Source organism: Molossus molossus, unplaced genomic scaffold (genome assembly GCF_014108415.1).
Source record: "Molossus molossus isolate mMolMol1 unplaced genomic scaffold, mMolMol1.p scaffold_m16_p_11, whole genome shotgun sequence".
Classification (NCBI taxonomy): domain Eukaryota; kingdom Metazoa; phylum Chordata; class Mammalia; order Chiroptera; family Molossidae; genus Molossus; species Molossus molossus.
The window spans coordinates 90,780,734-90,795,013 of NW_023425346.1; the positions used below are offsets into that span (position 1 = coordinate 90,780,734).

A 14,280-nucleotide genomic window follows, 5' to 3' on the forward strand; every position below is an offset into this window, starting at 1 on the left:
CAGCAGTTAGAGTGTCCACAGACGAGAGAGTTGAGGGTATGATTCCCAGTCAAGGGCACGTACCTTGGTTGCAGGTTCGATTCCCAGCCCTGGTCAAGATCGCGCGGGAGGCAACCAATCAATGTGTCTCTCTCACATAGATGTCTCTCTCTCTCTCTCTCTCTCAACCGAAAATCAATGGAAAAATAACCTTGAGTGAGGATTTAAAAAATAAATTAATTTTAAAAATGTTTTTATGTTTTATTGATTTTTTAGAGAGAGAGCAAGGGGAAGAAAGAAACATCCACATAAGAGAGAAACATCAATCACCTGCTTCCTGCATGACCCCTACTGGGGATGGAGCCCACAACCCAGGCATGTGCCCTGACCGGGAATTGAACCAGGACCTCTCAGTCCATGGGACAATGCTCAATCCAGAGCCACACTGGCAGGGCTTCAGTTATTTTTCATTGAATTTTTTAGACAGAGACAAAAAAGGTTTTGTTGTTCCACTTATTTATGCATTCATTGATTGCTTCTTGTATGTGCCCTGACCACAGATTGAGCCGAAAACCTTGGGGTATCAGTCAATGCTCTAACCAACTGAACTACCTGGCTGAGCCCATAACATTTCCCACAACTATGAGAGTGGCTCCCCGCATTAAGTGTGAGGCACTGGGATCTTATCAGTTACATGTTATCCCATAACATTTTTCACAACAACTCTGAGAGTAGCTTTCTCCCATTTTACAGGAAGGAAAATTGAGGCCAAAGGCAACTTGCCCAAGATCACACCCCCAGAGCTACTCGTACTTCATAGCCCAGAACTTGACTCACAAAATAGTTGAGAAAAGTGTGGAATAACTCCAGATTCCTTTTTTTTTTTTTATCCTCACCAGAGGACATTTTTCTTTTTTTCATTTTTTGTTCAGATAGAGTAGGAGGGAGAAAGAGGAAGAGAGAGAGAAACATCGATGTGAAAGGGACACATCAAGTGGCTGCCACCCACACGAACCAACCAGGGCCGGGGACAAACTGCAACCAAGGTGCATGCCTTTAGCGGGAACTGAACCTGGGTCTCTCTGGACCGCAGGCCATCGCTCTAACTGCTGAGCCAAACTAGCCAGGGCAACTCCAGATTCTAGAAGGCAAGGCTGGCTTTATAAGCAAAAGGTCCATCAGGCAATAAGATGGGGGGCAGTGAAGATCCTCAAACCCCAAACACTCCCACTACTGCCACCATTGCACACACACTCCTCTTTGGCAGACAGACAGAATTATGGAGTTCAATGTGCTGTCAGCTGGCTGGCCACTCAGGGGTATAAGACACATAACATGTAAATGTATTAGCTGGGGGGAAAATAGGGAAAGGTAGAAGAAATCATTATTCATTAACTGGAATGCATTTCTCAGGTTAGCTATGCAGTAGCAGGGGAGAGGTCTCCAAACTGAGTGACCTGAGAGAGGATCTCCCCACCTAAGTGACAAGCTATGGCCAGTGGCTGGAAAGAGGAAAACTCTGGTACAGGGGGAAGGGAGAAAGGCCTCGGAGTTGCTACAGCCATGGTGTGCCAGGTCCCACCCTCAGAGGCGGGGCCAGGCTAAGCCCCGCCAGCCTCAGCTACATCCCTCGCGAACCCAGGCAGGGGCAGAGCCTAGGCTGCCAAGAGCCTGGGGCCCTGCTGTCCCAGAGTGGAGGCCCCATGCTCTCCCAGGCCAGGACATCAGACATCTCCAGGAGTCCTGCAGGGCTGGCTGCAGCAGCTCCCTGACACTCAGAGGAAAGCCCAGGCTGGGTGAGCAACACCTGTCTCCAACTGCCATGTGAGTAGCTATGTCCCCTCCCCACCCCAAGACCTCAGCCCCAGATCCTGAAGAGGTCATTGCCACCAGAGCCGCTGCAGGGGGGAGGGGGGCTGGGGGGGGGGTCAGACTACCCACACACCAGTGGTAAGTCGCCCCGGGGACTGACCCTGCCTTTCTTGCTGTTCTGGTGGCGGAAGGGTAAAGGACTCTTTCCAGGGGAGGGCTGGAGCTCCAGCCCAGGATCCTGAGGCCAGGCTTCAAGTAACGGACCCTGAAGTCTTGTGAGGTTTGATAAAGTTGTCCACACAGGGACAAAGGGGGACACAAACTGGAGGGCTATTAAGAAAGATTTCTTCATTGGGTGACACCAGGGGAGGGGAAAGGGCTACAGCAGTTTGGAGGCCAAAGAAGGGCAGCTTCTCCTGAGCTCAAGGTGGCTGTGGGCCCTCTGATCCTCCCACCTGGGGGAGGGGGCAGTAGAAATCCTTTCCTTATTGACTTAAATCCTAGCAACAGCCGCTGCTCCCCTGTTGACAGAAGCAGGAGTTTCCATAGGGTCCAGGACCTCTCCCCGTTCCCTGATGTGGCAGTGGGGCCAGGGTGCTGGAGGACTGAGAACAAGGAGCCAAGTAAAGAAAGGGACAGGGACAGATCAGAGCCACAGAGAGGCCAGGCCCTGTCCAGCAGCTCCTCTTCCCTCTCCTCTGGGGTCAGTGTCTGCCCTAGCGTGTGGGAGTTGTCCTCCTTGCTGCTGGAATCTCCACATTCACTCCCAGTTCTTCCCACCCCCACCCTCACTTCACCCTAAGCAACTCCTCTCCCTCCTCCAGTTCCCAGGAAGGGACCTGTTGCTAGTGTGCTTTGGATGAGTCAAGTTTATGGGCTGGAAGTCCTACCCGGAGGCTGCTCACTGATATGTAACCAACTGGCCAGAAGGGCAGATTGGGGGAGGAGTGCAGGGCACCCCACTTGCTGCCACCGTTGCCCTGGCCTCATCACTAATGCTCAATAAGCCCTGGGTCTGCCTCACTCGTGCCTCCCACCCCCAACCTTAATGCTCTGGTGCCAACCAGGTTTCGAGCATCTGAAGATAGGGACCCCTCTCCTTCATCAAAGAACCCACTCTTAAGCACCTGGCCCCAGCCCAAAGGAGGCTGTCAACTTTGGCTGGCCAGAGGACCTCTACACACCAGCCAGACCCTATCCTCCCTTCTGCTAATTTAGAGGCCTTGCCGGGTGGAGGCAGGGATGGACAAGATGCTTTGGGGCTGGAAGGCCCCACAGCAAGCTGCTCAAGGAGGACCAAGCAGGTAACAGTAATGGGTGAAGTGGCATGTGGGGACTCTGGGACCTGTGAAGGGAGCCACTGCTCCACTCCAGCTGGTTGCCACCACATAAGACATATGTGTTGCCACAGCTGATTTAAGAGAGGCCCAGAATGGAAATTTTTATGTACATTTTAATTGGCCATTAACTGAAAAAAATGTCTATGGCCAACAGTCCATTGGGCTGCAACCTCTAGATTAACGCATCCTTCAAGAGGACAGTGACCTGCAGCCCCACCCTAACTCTGGCCACCCCATCATCTGTACAGGAATGCTGGCAGTTCCTCCAGGTCTCCCCTGTCCCCAGGCCCAAGATGACACCCAACAGCACCAGGGAGGTGCCCAGCGCTGTTCCCATGGGGGCCTTTGGGCTCTCCCTGGTCCTGGCAAGCTTGATCGTCGTGGCCAACTTGCTCCTGGCCCTGAGTATTGCCGGGGACCGCCGCCTGCGCAGCCTGCCTGCTGGCTGCTTCTTCCTGAGCCTGCTGCTCGCTGGGCTGCTCACAGGGCTGGCACTACCCACACTGCCAGGCCTATGGAGCCAGAGTCGCCGAGGTTACTGGTCCTGTCTCTTCCTCTACTTAGCCCCCAACTTCTCCTTCCTCTCCCTGCTCACCAACCTGCTACTGGTACACGGGGAACGCTACATGGCAGTGCTGCGGCCTCTCCGGACCCGTGGGAGCACTCGGCTGGCCCTGCTCCTCACCTGGGCTGGCCCCCTGCTCTTCACCAGCCTGCCTGCTCTGGGGTGGAACCACTGGGCCCCTGGTACCAACTGCAGCTCCCAGGCTGTCTTCCCAGCCCCCTACCTCTACCTCGAAGTCTATGGGCTGCTGCTGCCCGCCATCGGTGCTGCGGCCCTTCTCTCTGCCCGTGTATTGGTCACTGCTCACCGCCAGCTGCAGGACATCCGCCGGTTGGAGCGGGCAGTGTACCGTGGAGCGCCCTCGGCCCTGGCTCGGGCCCTTACCTGGAGACAAGCAAGGGCACAGGCTGGAGCCACATTGCTCTTCGGGCTGTGCTGGGGACCCTATGTGGCCACCCTGCTCCTCTCCGTGCTGGCCTATGAGCAGCGCCCACCTCTGGGGCCTGGAACGCTGCTGTCCCTCATTTCACTGGGCAGTGCCAGTGCAGCAGCCGTGCCTGTGGCCATGGGGCTGGGTGATCAGCGCTACACAGCTCCCTGGAGGGCAGCCGCACGAAGGTGGCTACGGGCGCTGCAGGGAAGAGCCTCTCGGGGCAGTCCTGGCCCCAGTACTGCCTACTGCACCAGCAGCCAAAGCAGCATGGACCTGGACTTGAACTAGGGGAAGGGCCTCTGCTCATTCCTACCGGAAGCATCCATCCATCTCAGCCACCAAGCCTGTCTCCACTTGTCTGCACACCTCTGGAGACCCTGCCCCTTTTTACCGCACCCTGGCCGAATAAAGCTCCTCTGGCCCAGTTTATATGATATCTCACTCCATGTTGCAGAAAGGGAGAGGCAGCTGTGCAAAGAACCTAAAGCCAGACAGGCATTAAGGGAGATTCCAACTCTGGCAGAGCAGCAAAATAGGTGAGGCCACACCACCGGCAGGGGGCAAGCTGAGTGCTGACAGTCCAGCAGATGGGGGGTGGGCCTCACCCTGACATGCCCCTCACTGGTTCTTCCTCAGGTCCAGCCACCACAAAATCCACAGACATTGTCTCTGGGAAGTATATTTTATTTACATTTTTTAAAATCTGTAACTAATCTCTCTTCCTCCTTTCCACCCCCAGAGACTTGGGAAGGGAAAGAACGGGCACCTCAAAGACCTACTCCCCACATACAAATAGGCACCCCATGACTCACACCCACAAATGAAAGTGATAGAGAAAGAGATCTGAACCTCCGTCTGAGGGATCCCCCAGGTCTGGGGGAGGAGAGGAGGCACCCGAGGGGTGGGTCTCTTAAGAGAAGAAAGGGACAGAGGGAGCAAATCAGTGTAAAGGGGTTGGAAAGCAGTCCGAGGCCCTCCCGTCCTCTCCCCTCACCCTCCTGCCTCTGCTGGTGGGTCTCCCTTCACCTCCTTAACACCAGACACACAGCAGAGGCTGCAGCCACTAGCGGTCAGGTCTCTGGACACAAAATACTTTTGCTTTGTGGTCTCCTGATGTGGTCACCACCAGGGAGGCATCTCTGTGGACAGAAAGGAAGGGTCAAAGGGACGGGGGCCTGGGGCTGGCCCTGAACTCACCACCCAGGGGCCCCTGGGAGGCCTCCTCCAACACATCCGTTCTAGACCCTTAGTGTCTGGCACTGGGCTGACACTCGCACGTTGAGTGAACACACTTGAAGCCAGCAATCAGCGAGGGAGTGAGAGGAGAGCCGTCACACGGGGGAGCAGTCCCAGCCCCTAGCCCCAGGACTGATGTGAGACCCGGCAAGTCACTGTCAACCGGAAGTGGCGGCTCCCTCAGTCTTCCCAGCACTCCTGCTTCCGCAACCCACAACCAGGCCTTGGGTCCCAGCTTTCCTCAGGAATCCCCTCCCACACCCACATGTCCTTGTGGCCCTTCACATGCTATTACCACTTTCCAAATACAGACCCCAGCCCAATTCACTTACTTGCTGAGGGCAAAGTCCAGGATCTCAGCCGTGTGGCCCCGGTAGTCAGTGAGCAGGCGACCAGTCCGAGCGTCCCAGAGGCGCACAATGCCATCCAGGCTGCAAGTGTAAACCACGGCGGTGCCTGCCTCCCACAGCAGCTGCACGATGCCCGACTGCACCAGGGTGTGACAGAGGCAAGCTGGAGGTCAGGGGGAGGGCTGAGAGGCTCTTATGGAGGGAGGGAAAGTGGCTTCATGGGCCACAGAAAGGACCAAGCAGGAGCCAGGTCTGGGGCACATGCTCCCAGAGGCCTGGGCTTCCCCACAGCCACGGCTGCCTGTACCTGGTGCTGACACTGGTGCCTGAGGGTCTGCGTAGACAAGTCATAGATGGCCAACGTCCCATCCAGGTAGCCGACAGCTGCCAGAGGCATCCTGGGTACAGGAAAGCACCACAAAGCTCACAGAGGGACCTGGGATCATGTGCCCTTCACTCCTTCCTGGTCCCCCAGCCGAGGCCCCTCCCCACGCTCAGCCCCTCTCATCTCCAGCCTGTCTCCAGGCCGAGGCCTTGGCTCACACTCACACACTGCAGAAGCCCAAGGATTCCACTGAGTTGGACTCGCTCTCCTCCCCTTCTCCCAGGTTGGGCTGGGAGGCCACAGTCTCAGGCCTGAAAACACCCACCACCTATGAGCCAGAGGAAAGGATCAGAGAAGGACCTGGAAACTTAGTCCTCTAATTGAGAAGGAAGGCAGCGAGGCAGAGAGATCAAGTGAAGAATAAGAAAGGAAGGAGAGAAGACACAGAAAGTGGAAGGCTCCACAGCTAGGCCTCAGGTCCCACTCACCTTGCCGGTGGTGGCACTGACCAACTTGGCCTGGCAATCCACAGAGCCAGTTAGGATCAGGCTGCCATCCTGGTTGGTGGCGACACAGGTCAGAGGGCCCTGGTGACCCTCAGTTCCTAGGATGGAGCAAGGAAATGAGTCAGACTTCACCCTGTCCCCTCTGAGTCCCGTCCCAGGTCTTAGCCCCTTCCCCACAAAGGCCCAACGTAACACTTCCCCCACCTTTATTACCTTTTAGTACATGGATGGGGTTTCCCTGCTTCAGGTCCCAAATCCTGATGGTGCCATCTTCATAGCCTACCACAGCTCTCTTCCCTGAAGGGCCAGAGGCACGGACGAAGGACAGATAGTATATTCAGACACACCCAACAAGGGAATTGGAGGAGGGGGGACAAGAAAGGGAAACAAGAAAGTGAGGTATCAAACCCTGCCCCAGGGACCAGCAGAGGAGACCTAGTTCAGGGTAGGAAAGAAGGAGCTGTCTGCTTTGGGGCCAGTGAGGACAATGCTCCTGAGAATAGGCTGCGTGTGTGGGCTGTGGCACCTAACCCTGCATCCAACCTCTCTGTACTCAAGAAAGACACTCAAGGAAGCTTCTCTCACCATCAGGGAGGACTCGGCCACAGGTAGCCGGGCAGTTGGGACCCTGGAAGGTCTTGCAGTCACCATTTGGGACTTTCCACATCCAGGTGTTGCCGTCAGCAGTGCCCGCCAGTAGGACAGGTGCCCGAGGGTGCCACTCCATCCACTGGATAGAGAGGAGGGGTCAACAGGGAGGCCCATCACTCCATCCCACCTAGGAACCTGCCTTATGAGCCCCACCAAGCTCCCCCTGCTTCTGAGTCAGCGGGGACACTCTGGTAACAGGCAGAGACACTTTTGCTGTACCTTGACAGTGCATGGACTCAGAGATGGCTTGGTCAGGTAACGGCAGGGTTGAACCCCCAAGCTCTCACCCACTACCCAAGGCCCTCTGAGTTGAATCCACTCTAATGATCTCACCTCCAGATCTCCTGCTTCAAAGGACCAGACCTCCTCTTTGGTGTCCACCTGCCACACTTTTAAGAGGCCACTCATGTCCCCTGTGGCCACTAGGGTAGAATCATGGCTGAAACCAGCACAAGTCACCGAGTCCTTATGGCCTTCAAAAAAATAGCAGAAAGAGAATGTCAGGGCACCTGATACTAAGGGCACATGACCCAGGTATCTGGCCTCTGAAAGGACCAGCTGGGGAAAAATGAAGGGTGGATCCCAGCAGAATAGGCGACCAAATTCATTGTTGTTGCAGGAATCAACACACCCAGCTTCCCCCCAAGGGAGACACTGCTGGCTCTCCACTCAACCACGTGTAGCCCAGACCTATGTCTTACCCTTTTATCCACTCTGCACCTCTGCCTGGAATACCTACATTCTTTCCTCTTCCCAAACACTCCTACATCAGCCTGTCTCCTCCTCTCAAGTCTTTCCCAGACTCCCTTCCCCAATTAGTGCCTCCCTCCGCTATGTCCACAACAGACTATGCTAATCTTCTTTGGAGTCTTCAGGCCCAGCACAGAACTAGAAAAACGGAGATCAATAAATGACTGTTAGTCCGGCCGGTGTGGCTCAGTGGTTGAGCATTGACCAATGCACCAAGAGGTCGCCAGCTCGATTCCCGGCCAGGACACATGCCCAGGTTGTAGGCCTGATCCCCAATGGGGGGGCATACCGGGGGCAACCAATCGATGTTCTCTCTCGTCGATGTTTCTATCTCTCTCTTCCTCTCACTTCCTCTCTCTCTAAAATCAATAAAGAAAAAAAAAATTGAAAAATAAATAAATAAATACATGACTGTTGGATTCATAACCACTGCAGGCTAGCCCCCTAAGACTTCCAAAGGGACACAACCTCACCTGGGCCCCCTCACCTGCACACTCAAAGAGCAGCTCCCCATCGCTGAGCCTCCACACAAAGGCTTTGTCATCTTCACCCCCTGTCACCGCCAATGTGTTGGTCTTGGGGTCCAGGCTTACACAAAACACAGATGCTGTCCCAAGAGATATTTCACAAGTAAGGAGATGGGGCTCCCACCTAGGGTTCTGTCCTTCCAGACTTACGGGAAGCCCACCCCCTTCCACCCAAAGCAACATGTTTTTCCTCCTGGAAAAGACGGATGCATTCAAGTTCTAAGCATCAGGTTGTTGGAGAAATCCCTCCCCAAGCTTGCCAAGCTCCAAATCCTTCTCCAGGGCAGATCCCTCCCCTTCGGTGCTGCACATTCCACCACCCCACACTGATGCCATAGACAAGAGAAGGGTATAAGTGCAGAGCTTACAGCTCTCAGCATGGGATGCCACCAGGCCCGGAACAGAGGGAGGAGAACATCATGTCACTGGTTCCTTATTATGAATCAGTATTAGAGGATTATATAAAGTATACTCAAAAAGGTACTATAACATCTAACCTACACTAAGATAACTTTTTAAAAGGAAAGTAAAACCCAGGGAGATTAGTAAAGATAAAATTGGTAAATAGCAAAGGTAAGACTTGAAAACAGATTCATCAAATGACTCCAGGAGCCAAGCTCTTCTCCATCACACTGCCCTCTACCTGTGAGTTCCTCCAGAGCAAGGCCAGCGTTTCCCCATCTCTGCGTCCCTCCTAATGCTCAGTACACAGCGGACGTGCGACGCTCGAATGTGGCCTGAGTTTATGATGGATCTCTTCAGAGTCCTACCTGTGTGCAATGCAAAGGTGACCTCGCTATCGTCTGGGCCTTCCATGCTGCCGACTACCCCTTCCTGGGGTTCCAGAACCCAGCCCTCCTCGTTGCCGTCTTCCTCTTCTTCCTCTTCCTCAAAGTCCACGTCTTCCATCTCCTGGGCTAGATCATCTGCTTTGGGGAGAGGGTTAAAAAACGGGGCTCAGCAGGCGGTAAGAGGGATGGAGACTAGTGTGGGGAGGCCTAGGGATGGGGTGGGTCATGTGGCAAGAGGGTGAGGTCAGATGAACGGGATGAAGCGGGGGCGAGAAGAGGCAGTGAGGAGGAGGTGTGGGACCGAGGGCAGGAGACGTCTGAGTACCTGAGGTTGGCCAGAGATTGTGTGGAAAGGGAGGACCGAGGGGATGATGGGAAGGGGGTGTGTGAGGGGAAGGGCCGGAGGAGGCGTCAGGGGAACCCCCACCCCGGCCAGGCCTGAGAACTAAGTGTGGGGGTGGGAGGAGGGGGGAAGGGCGAAGGAAGTCGGTAGGAATGACCGGTAGGGTGTAGAGGGGAGGGGGGAGAAACTGGGGTCATAGGCCAGGGATGAGCGCCTCCTGTCCCATGGCCTGAGGACCGGCAATTCTCACCCGGGTCCGGCGGACCGGGATCCAGTTCTACCACCTCGATAATCTCTTCATCACCATGGAAGCTTAGGGTCTCCAGTGGGGGGGTGTCAGCAGCAGCCCCGCTTTCCGATTCGGATTCCATGCGGCGAAAGCAGCCGATCCACTTCTCTGGGCCCAAACGCCTCCCAGAGTCAGCTCTGCGCGACGACGCGGAACTCGGGCCCCTCCTCCCCGGGAGGAAATAGGCGTAGGCGACACTCCGAAGGAAGAGCGACGGCCGCTTGGCCAATAGTGGGGGAGGTTGGCTAGCTTAATCACCAATCATAGAGCAGACTTGGGGAAAGGGGCCGGGGCGTGGCGGAGAGAACTCAAACTCCGCCCGACCTGACTCCGCCCCGACAGAAGGGAAACAAGCGAGCGTGCGCGCCTCCGGGTCTCCTGGGAAAAGTAGTTCAGCCCGGTCGGCTCCGAAGGCTTTTGGGAGATGTAGTTTCTCATCTGCAGGCGGGACGGAAGGAGCGGGGGAGGCCCCTTACGCAAACTACAATTCCCGGCGGGGACCGCGGTGAAAGGGGGTGGGATCTGAACATGGCGGCGGTGGTAGCTGCTACGGCGCTGAAGGGCCGGGGGGCGAGGAATGCCCGCGTCCTCCGGGGTAAGGAGAGGGACCCCGGGGAGGGCAGGACTGCAGGGGGTCCCCCTTTTTTTAACTCCTGCCCGGCAATAGGAGGAGGTCAGGGCTGTCGATTCCTGCTCGCACCCCTCTGCAGGATCTTAAAGAGTCTGGGGGCTATAAGGTAGTCTCTAGAGGTCACCCAGTCCGTCCCTCTGCTGTCGGGTTACACGGCAGCTCTGGGGTCTTGCTGCTGGAGGGAGTCCCAAGGAAGCCTTTTAGGCTCCCGCGTTCCAGGTGTTTCACACTCACCGCAGTGCAGAGGAGAGAGCCCTGAGCTTCAGGAGGCTTGGATTCTAGCCCCGGATAATTAGCAGTTTGACCTTGGGCGAAGCACGTAGTCTCTCTGGGCTTCAGTTTCCTCTTCTGTAGGACGAGGGGAAGGAGTGACCACCTTTAAGCTCCCTTCCAATGCTAACATTCCGCGGTTTAAAAACATTTTCGCGGATTTCCTACATACGTCTCATGTGAGTCCCACTGCAGTCCTTCCCATCCTGTCTTCTGAGGAGATGAACAGCGAAGCTCGCTCTCCTGGCACCAGGGTGATGAGCCCACAGTGACGTGGAAGTAACTTCCAAAGGTGTCACCTCGATGGCGATTTTCCCATTTCCCTTTGGGTTCTCCCTGGCACTTGTTACACCATACTGCAGTCACTTCCCTTCCTTAGATCCCAACCACTCCTTCCCAGGCTTTCACCGCATCCTCTTACTGACCTTCATATTTCCTATCCACAGGGATTCTCTCAGGAGCCACAGCTAACAAAGCTTCCCAGAACAGGACCCGGGCACTGCAAAGCCACAGCTCCCCAGAGTGCAAGGAAGAGCCTGAGCCCCTATCTCCTGAGCCGGAATACATTCCCAGAAAGAGGGCCAAGAACCCCATGAAAGCTGTGGGACTAGCCTGGTGAGTTTTAACTAACCCTTAGCCCACCGATAGGGAGTGGCACCAGGGGAGGGCAGGACCCAGAAGTTCTCCAAGTTTCAGGTGGTAAGCTGAATCCAGTGTTGTGGGAACAGAATTGCTGGGTGCAAGGGCTGGAATCTCATAAGAATGGGATAGGGGAGGTTGGAAAGTATGTGGAATTGGATAGACAGTGGGTTTTCTGTGGAGTAAGCTGAGCTAATCTGATTTGAATTTGGTTCCCTGGCCTCATCCTCTTTTGGGAACTTGAGGTGAGACCCAATTGAGGTTTCACCTAGAAGGTGTTCAGTACATCATTATTCAGATTCACCTCTGACCTTAATACATATTATTGATCAATGTTAAAGGGTAAGGAGGGGGAAATTAACAAAATTTTTAAAGGTATTTTAGCAGAATTGTCTTTTTTTTTAATCCTCACCTGAGGGTATTTTTTCATTGATTTTCAGATCAAGTGAGAGGGAGGGACGGTGGGGGGCGGGGAGTATCAATGTGAGAGACTCATGAATTGATTGCCTCCTGCATGACCCCAGCCAGGGCCTAGAATTGAACTGCAACCCAGGTACGTGCCCTCGACTAGAATTGAACCTAAGACTCTTTGGTCTGCGGCTAACGCTCCAACCGCTGAGCCAAACACCAGGGCCAGAATTGTCTTTTTTAAAAGACTTTTAAAATTGATATTTAGAGAGAGTGGAAGGGATAGGGAGAGAAACATCAATTGGCTGCCTCCTGTACCCCCCACCCCCAGGAGGGATCGAGTCTGAAACCTGGGCTTTTCACCCTGTCTGGGAATTGAACCAGCAACCTTTCAATGCACAGGACAACACCCAACCAGAGTCACACTGGCCAGGGAGGGAAATTACGCTTTTTTTCAGCACCTTAGGTGTTCCAGGACTTTACAGTGTAACATTTTAGTCTTTGGGGTAAATATTATATTCCCATTTCACTGATAAGAGAACTGAGGCTCAGAACTGGGATTCTTACCAGATCTTGTGACTCTATACCCTTTCCCCCTTACGAGGTCTTGTGACTCCATTCCCTTTCCTCCACACAAAGGTGCTCCCAAATAGTAATTACTCAGATTAAGAAGGGGAGTCTGGGAAAGGGTGTGGAGCAGTTTAGGCAGAGGGAGACTTTGCCAAGACTTGAAGAGGGGAAAAGGATGAGCTGCCTGGAGAATCATGCACAGGCTGCAGAGCAGGATTGCAGGGCTCATGTTGACAGGTGTTAGGCTACAGGGGGAAAGAATGTAGAGGTGGGCAGAGACCAAACTACACTGGGCCTTTTGTGCCACACCTAGGTGTTTGGACTTAGCAGGGAAGTGATGGAGAGCTGTTATGGGATTTTAAGCAGGGTAGCGGCAGGATCTGATTTGTGTAGGGCCCTCCAGCAGCCAGCATCGAGGCTAAATAGACACAAGAGGTATCACAGTGTTCACAAGATCAATGAAGCTAGAATGAGATTCTCCCCAGCTCCTCTGGCTCAGGCTGTGGCCCCTCCCCAAACCCCATGCACATCTCCCCACCCCTAGGGCCATCGGCTTCCCCTGTGGTATCCTCCTCTTCATCCTCACCAAGCGGGAAGTGGACAAGAACCGTTTGAAGCAGATGAAGGCTCGGCAGAACATGCGGGCATCCAACACGGGCGAGTATGAGAGCCAGAGGTTCAGGGCCTCCTCCCAACATGCCCCATCTCCTGAAGCTGGGTCCAGGGTGCAGACCTGAGGAATATTGCATCCTTCCCCATAGACTGTATTATTGACTGTGGCCTCAACTGCAAGTCTGGTCTTTGCCTCTAAGGTCCACCAGAGGGCGCATGAAGCCCAGGCTGCTGCCCTCTCCCATCCCTCCCCTCCCTTTGAGGAACCAGCCAAAGGCAAATAAAGTTTTTGAATGTTTGAGTGGAAAGGAACCGGGACTGGATTTTTTTAGTCCCTTGGGAAGGGAGGGGCAGAGGGCGGGGTTGGTTACTCCTGTGAGCTGTCTCTGAAGCACTCAGTGTCCCTGGATTAATGGCTGGGGAAACCACAGAGACAAGCAACAAGTTTAGGCACAGGCCCTGGGGACCAAGCCCTCAGAGCTGCTGGCCAGGAGGGTGGGATCTTTTTCAACTGTGAACAAATAAAAAAAAACAAGAAGGCATTGAGAGTGGGAAAGGAAAAAAAGTACTCCTCTCCTGGCTGAGTTCAAATGACTCAACCTCTCTGGGCCTGCTACCTTAAGAGATTTGGGACTAGTAATTCCTAAGGCAGGGGTCCTAAACCTGAACCTGCAGTTTATCGCCCCGACCCCAACTTCGAAATTGTGTATGCACACACGGCTTTGTCGGGGAGAGTTCATAGCTCTCATGAGCTTTTGTAAAGGGTCTATGATGCAAGGAGGGTCACGTGCTGAGTGGTCCCTGCCAGACCCAGGAAAGCAGGTCAAGCATTCACCAGCCTTTTGCATCTGTCACCAGGAAGTGCTGGGGCGAAGTGTTCTTGGTTGTCTTAGAAAAGGTAGAAGATAGTGAGTCCGAATGCAAAGGTAGGAAGTGGATGCTTTGGGCATAACCAGACCAAAAGTGAAGAAAACCAGAGCCAAATTGTGTTTTAACTTCTAAACGTAAAACTTTATTACTTTTCTAGTTATGTCCTTTCACGTGATATACTTAGGACCAATGACTTATTAGAGAAGTCCTAATTATACCCTTGGGCTGATTGGGTTTCCACCCCACCCAACAGAGTGACCCTTTTCCCCCTTCCCCATTTCAGCTTGAGGCACATGGTGTCAAGAAGAAAGCAGTAGCAGGCTCGAGATGGAGTCTAAGACCCCCAGTGGGAATTAAGAACAGAGGGCAAGTCTCCCTCCTCT

At 54.2% G+C, this 14,280-nt stretch overlaps 3 protein-coding genes across 6 annotated transcripts in view; 2 read left to right on the top strand and 1 right to left on the bottom strand.

Moving 5' to 3' along the window:
* Positions 1–1,783: 1,783 nt before the first annotated feature.
* Positions 1,784–4,551, top strand: GPBAR1 (G protein-coupled bile acid receptor 1). Its single transcript, XM_036254486.1, has 2 exons — positions 1,784–1,803; positions 3,380–4,551. The coding sequence occupies exon 2, from the start codon at positions 3,425–3,427 to the stop codon at positions 4,415–4,417; it is 993 nt and encodes a 330-aa protein (XP_036110379.1). The 5' UTR covers positions 1,784–1,803; positions 3,380–3,424; the 3' UTR covers positions 4,418–4,551.
* Positions 4,552–4,653: 102 nt separating this feature from the next.
* LOC118625708 (angio associated migratory cell protein) lies at positions 4,654–10,059 on the bottom strand. 3 transcript variants are annotated; one of them, XM_036254815.1, is made up of 11 exons: positions 9,859–10,054; positions 9,245–9,403; positions 8,435–8,554; positions 7,531–7,670; positions 7,132–7,276; positions 6,760–6,843; positions 6,529–6,644; positions 6,265–6,368; positions 6,023–6,113; positions 5,698–5,878; positions 4,654–5,268 (listed from the first exon to the last, which is right to left on the bottom strand). In XM_036254815.1, the coding sequence occupies exons 1-11, from the start codon at positions 9,977–9,979 to the stop codon at positions 5,249–5,251; spliced, it is 1,281 nt and encodes a 426-aa protein (XP_036110708.1). In that variant the 5' UTR covers positions 9,980–10,054; the 3' UTR covers positions 4,654–5,248. The 3 variants fall into 3 exon arrangements, with proteins under 3 accessions (XP_036110708.1, XP_036110709.1, XP_036110711.1); XM_036254816.1 differs by having other exon boundaries at positions 4,798–5,268; positions 5,698–5,852; positions 9,859–10,059; XM_036254818.1 differs by having other exon boundaries at positions 4,798–5,268; positions 5,698–5,852; positions 9,245–9,400; positions 9,859–10,058.
* Positions 10,060–10,261: 202 nt separating this feature from the next.
* PNKD (PNKD metallo-beta-lactamase domain containing) overlaps positions 10,262–14,280 on the top strand; it is a 47,948-nt gene continuing 43,929 nt past the window's right edge. The window contains exons 1-3 of one of the 2 annotated variants that reach the window (XM_036253432.1): positions 10,262–10,492; positions 11,245–11,413; positions 12,960–13,337. In XM_036253432.1, the coding sequence (XP_036109325.1) occupies positions 10,426–10,492; positions 11,245–11,413; positions 12,960–13,152 (429 nt within the window). In that variant the 5' untranslated portion in view covers positions 10,262–10,425 and the 3' untranslated portion in view covers positions 13,153–13,337. Of the gene's footprint in view, positions 10,493–11,244; positions 11,414–12,959; positions 13,338–14,280 lie in introns of those variants that run through there. The other variant, XM_036253433.1, reaches the window with a different exon arrangement.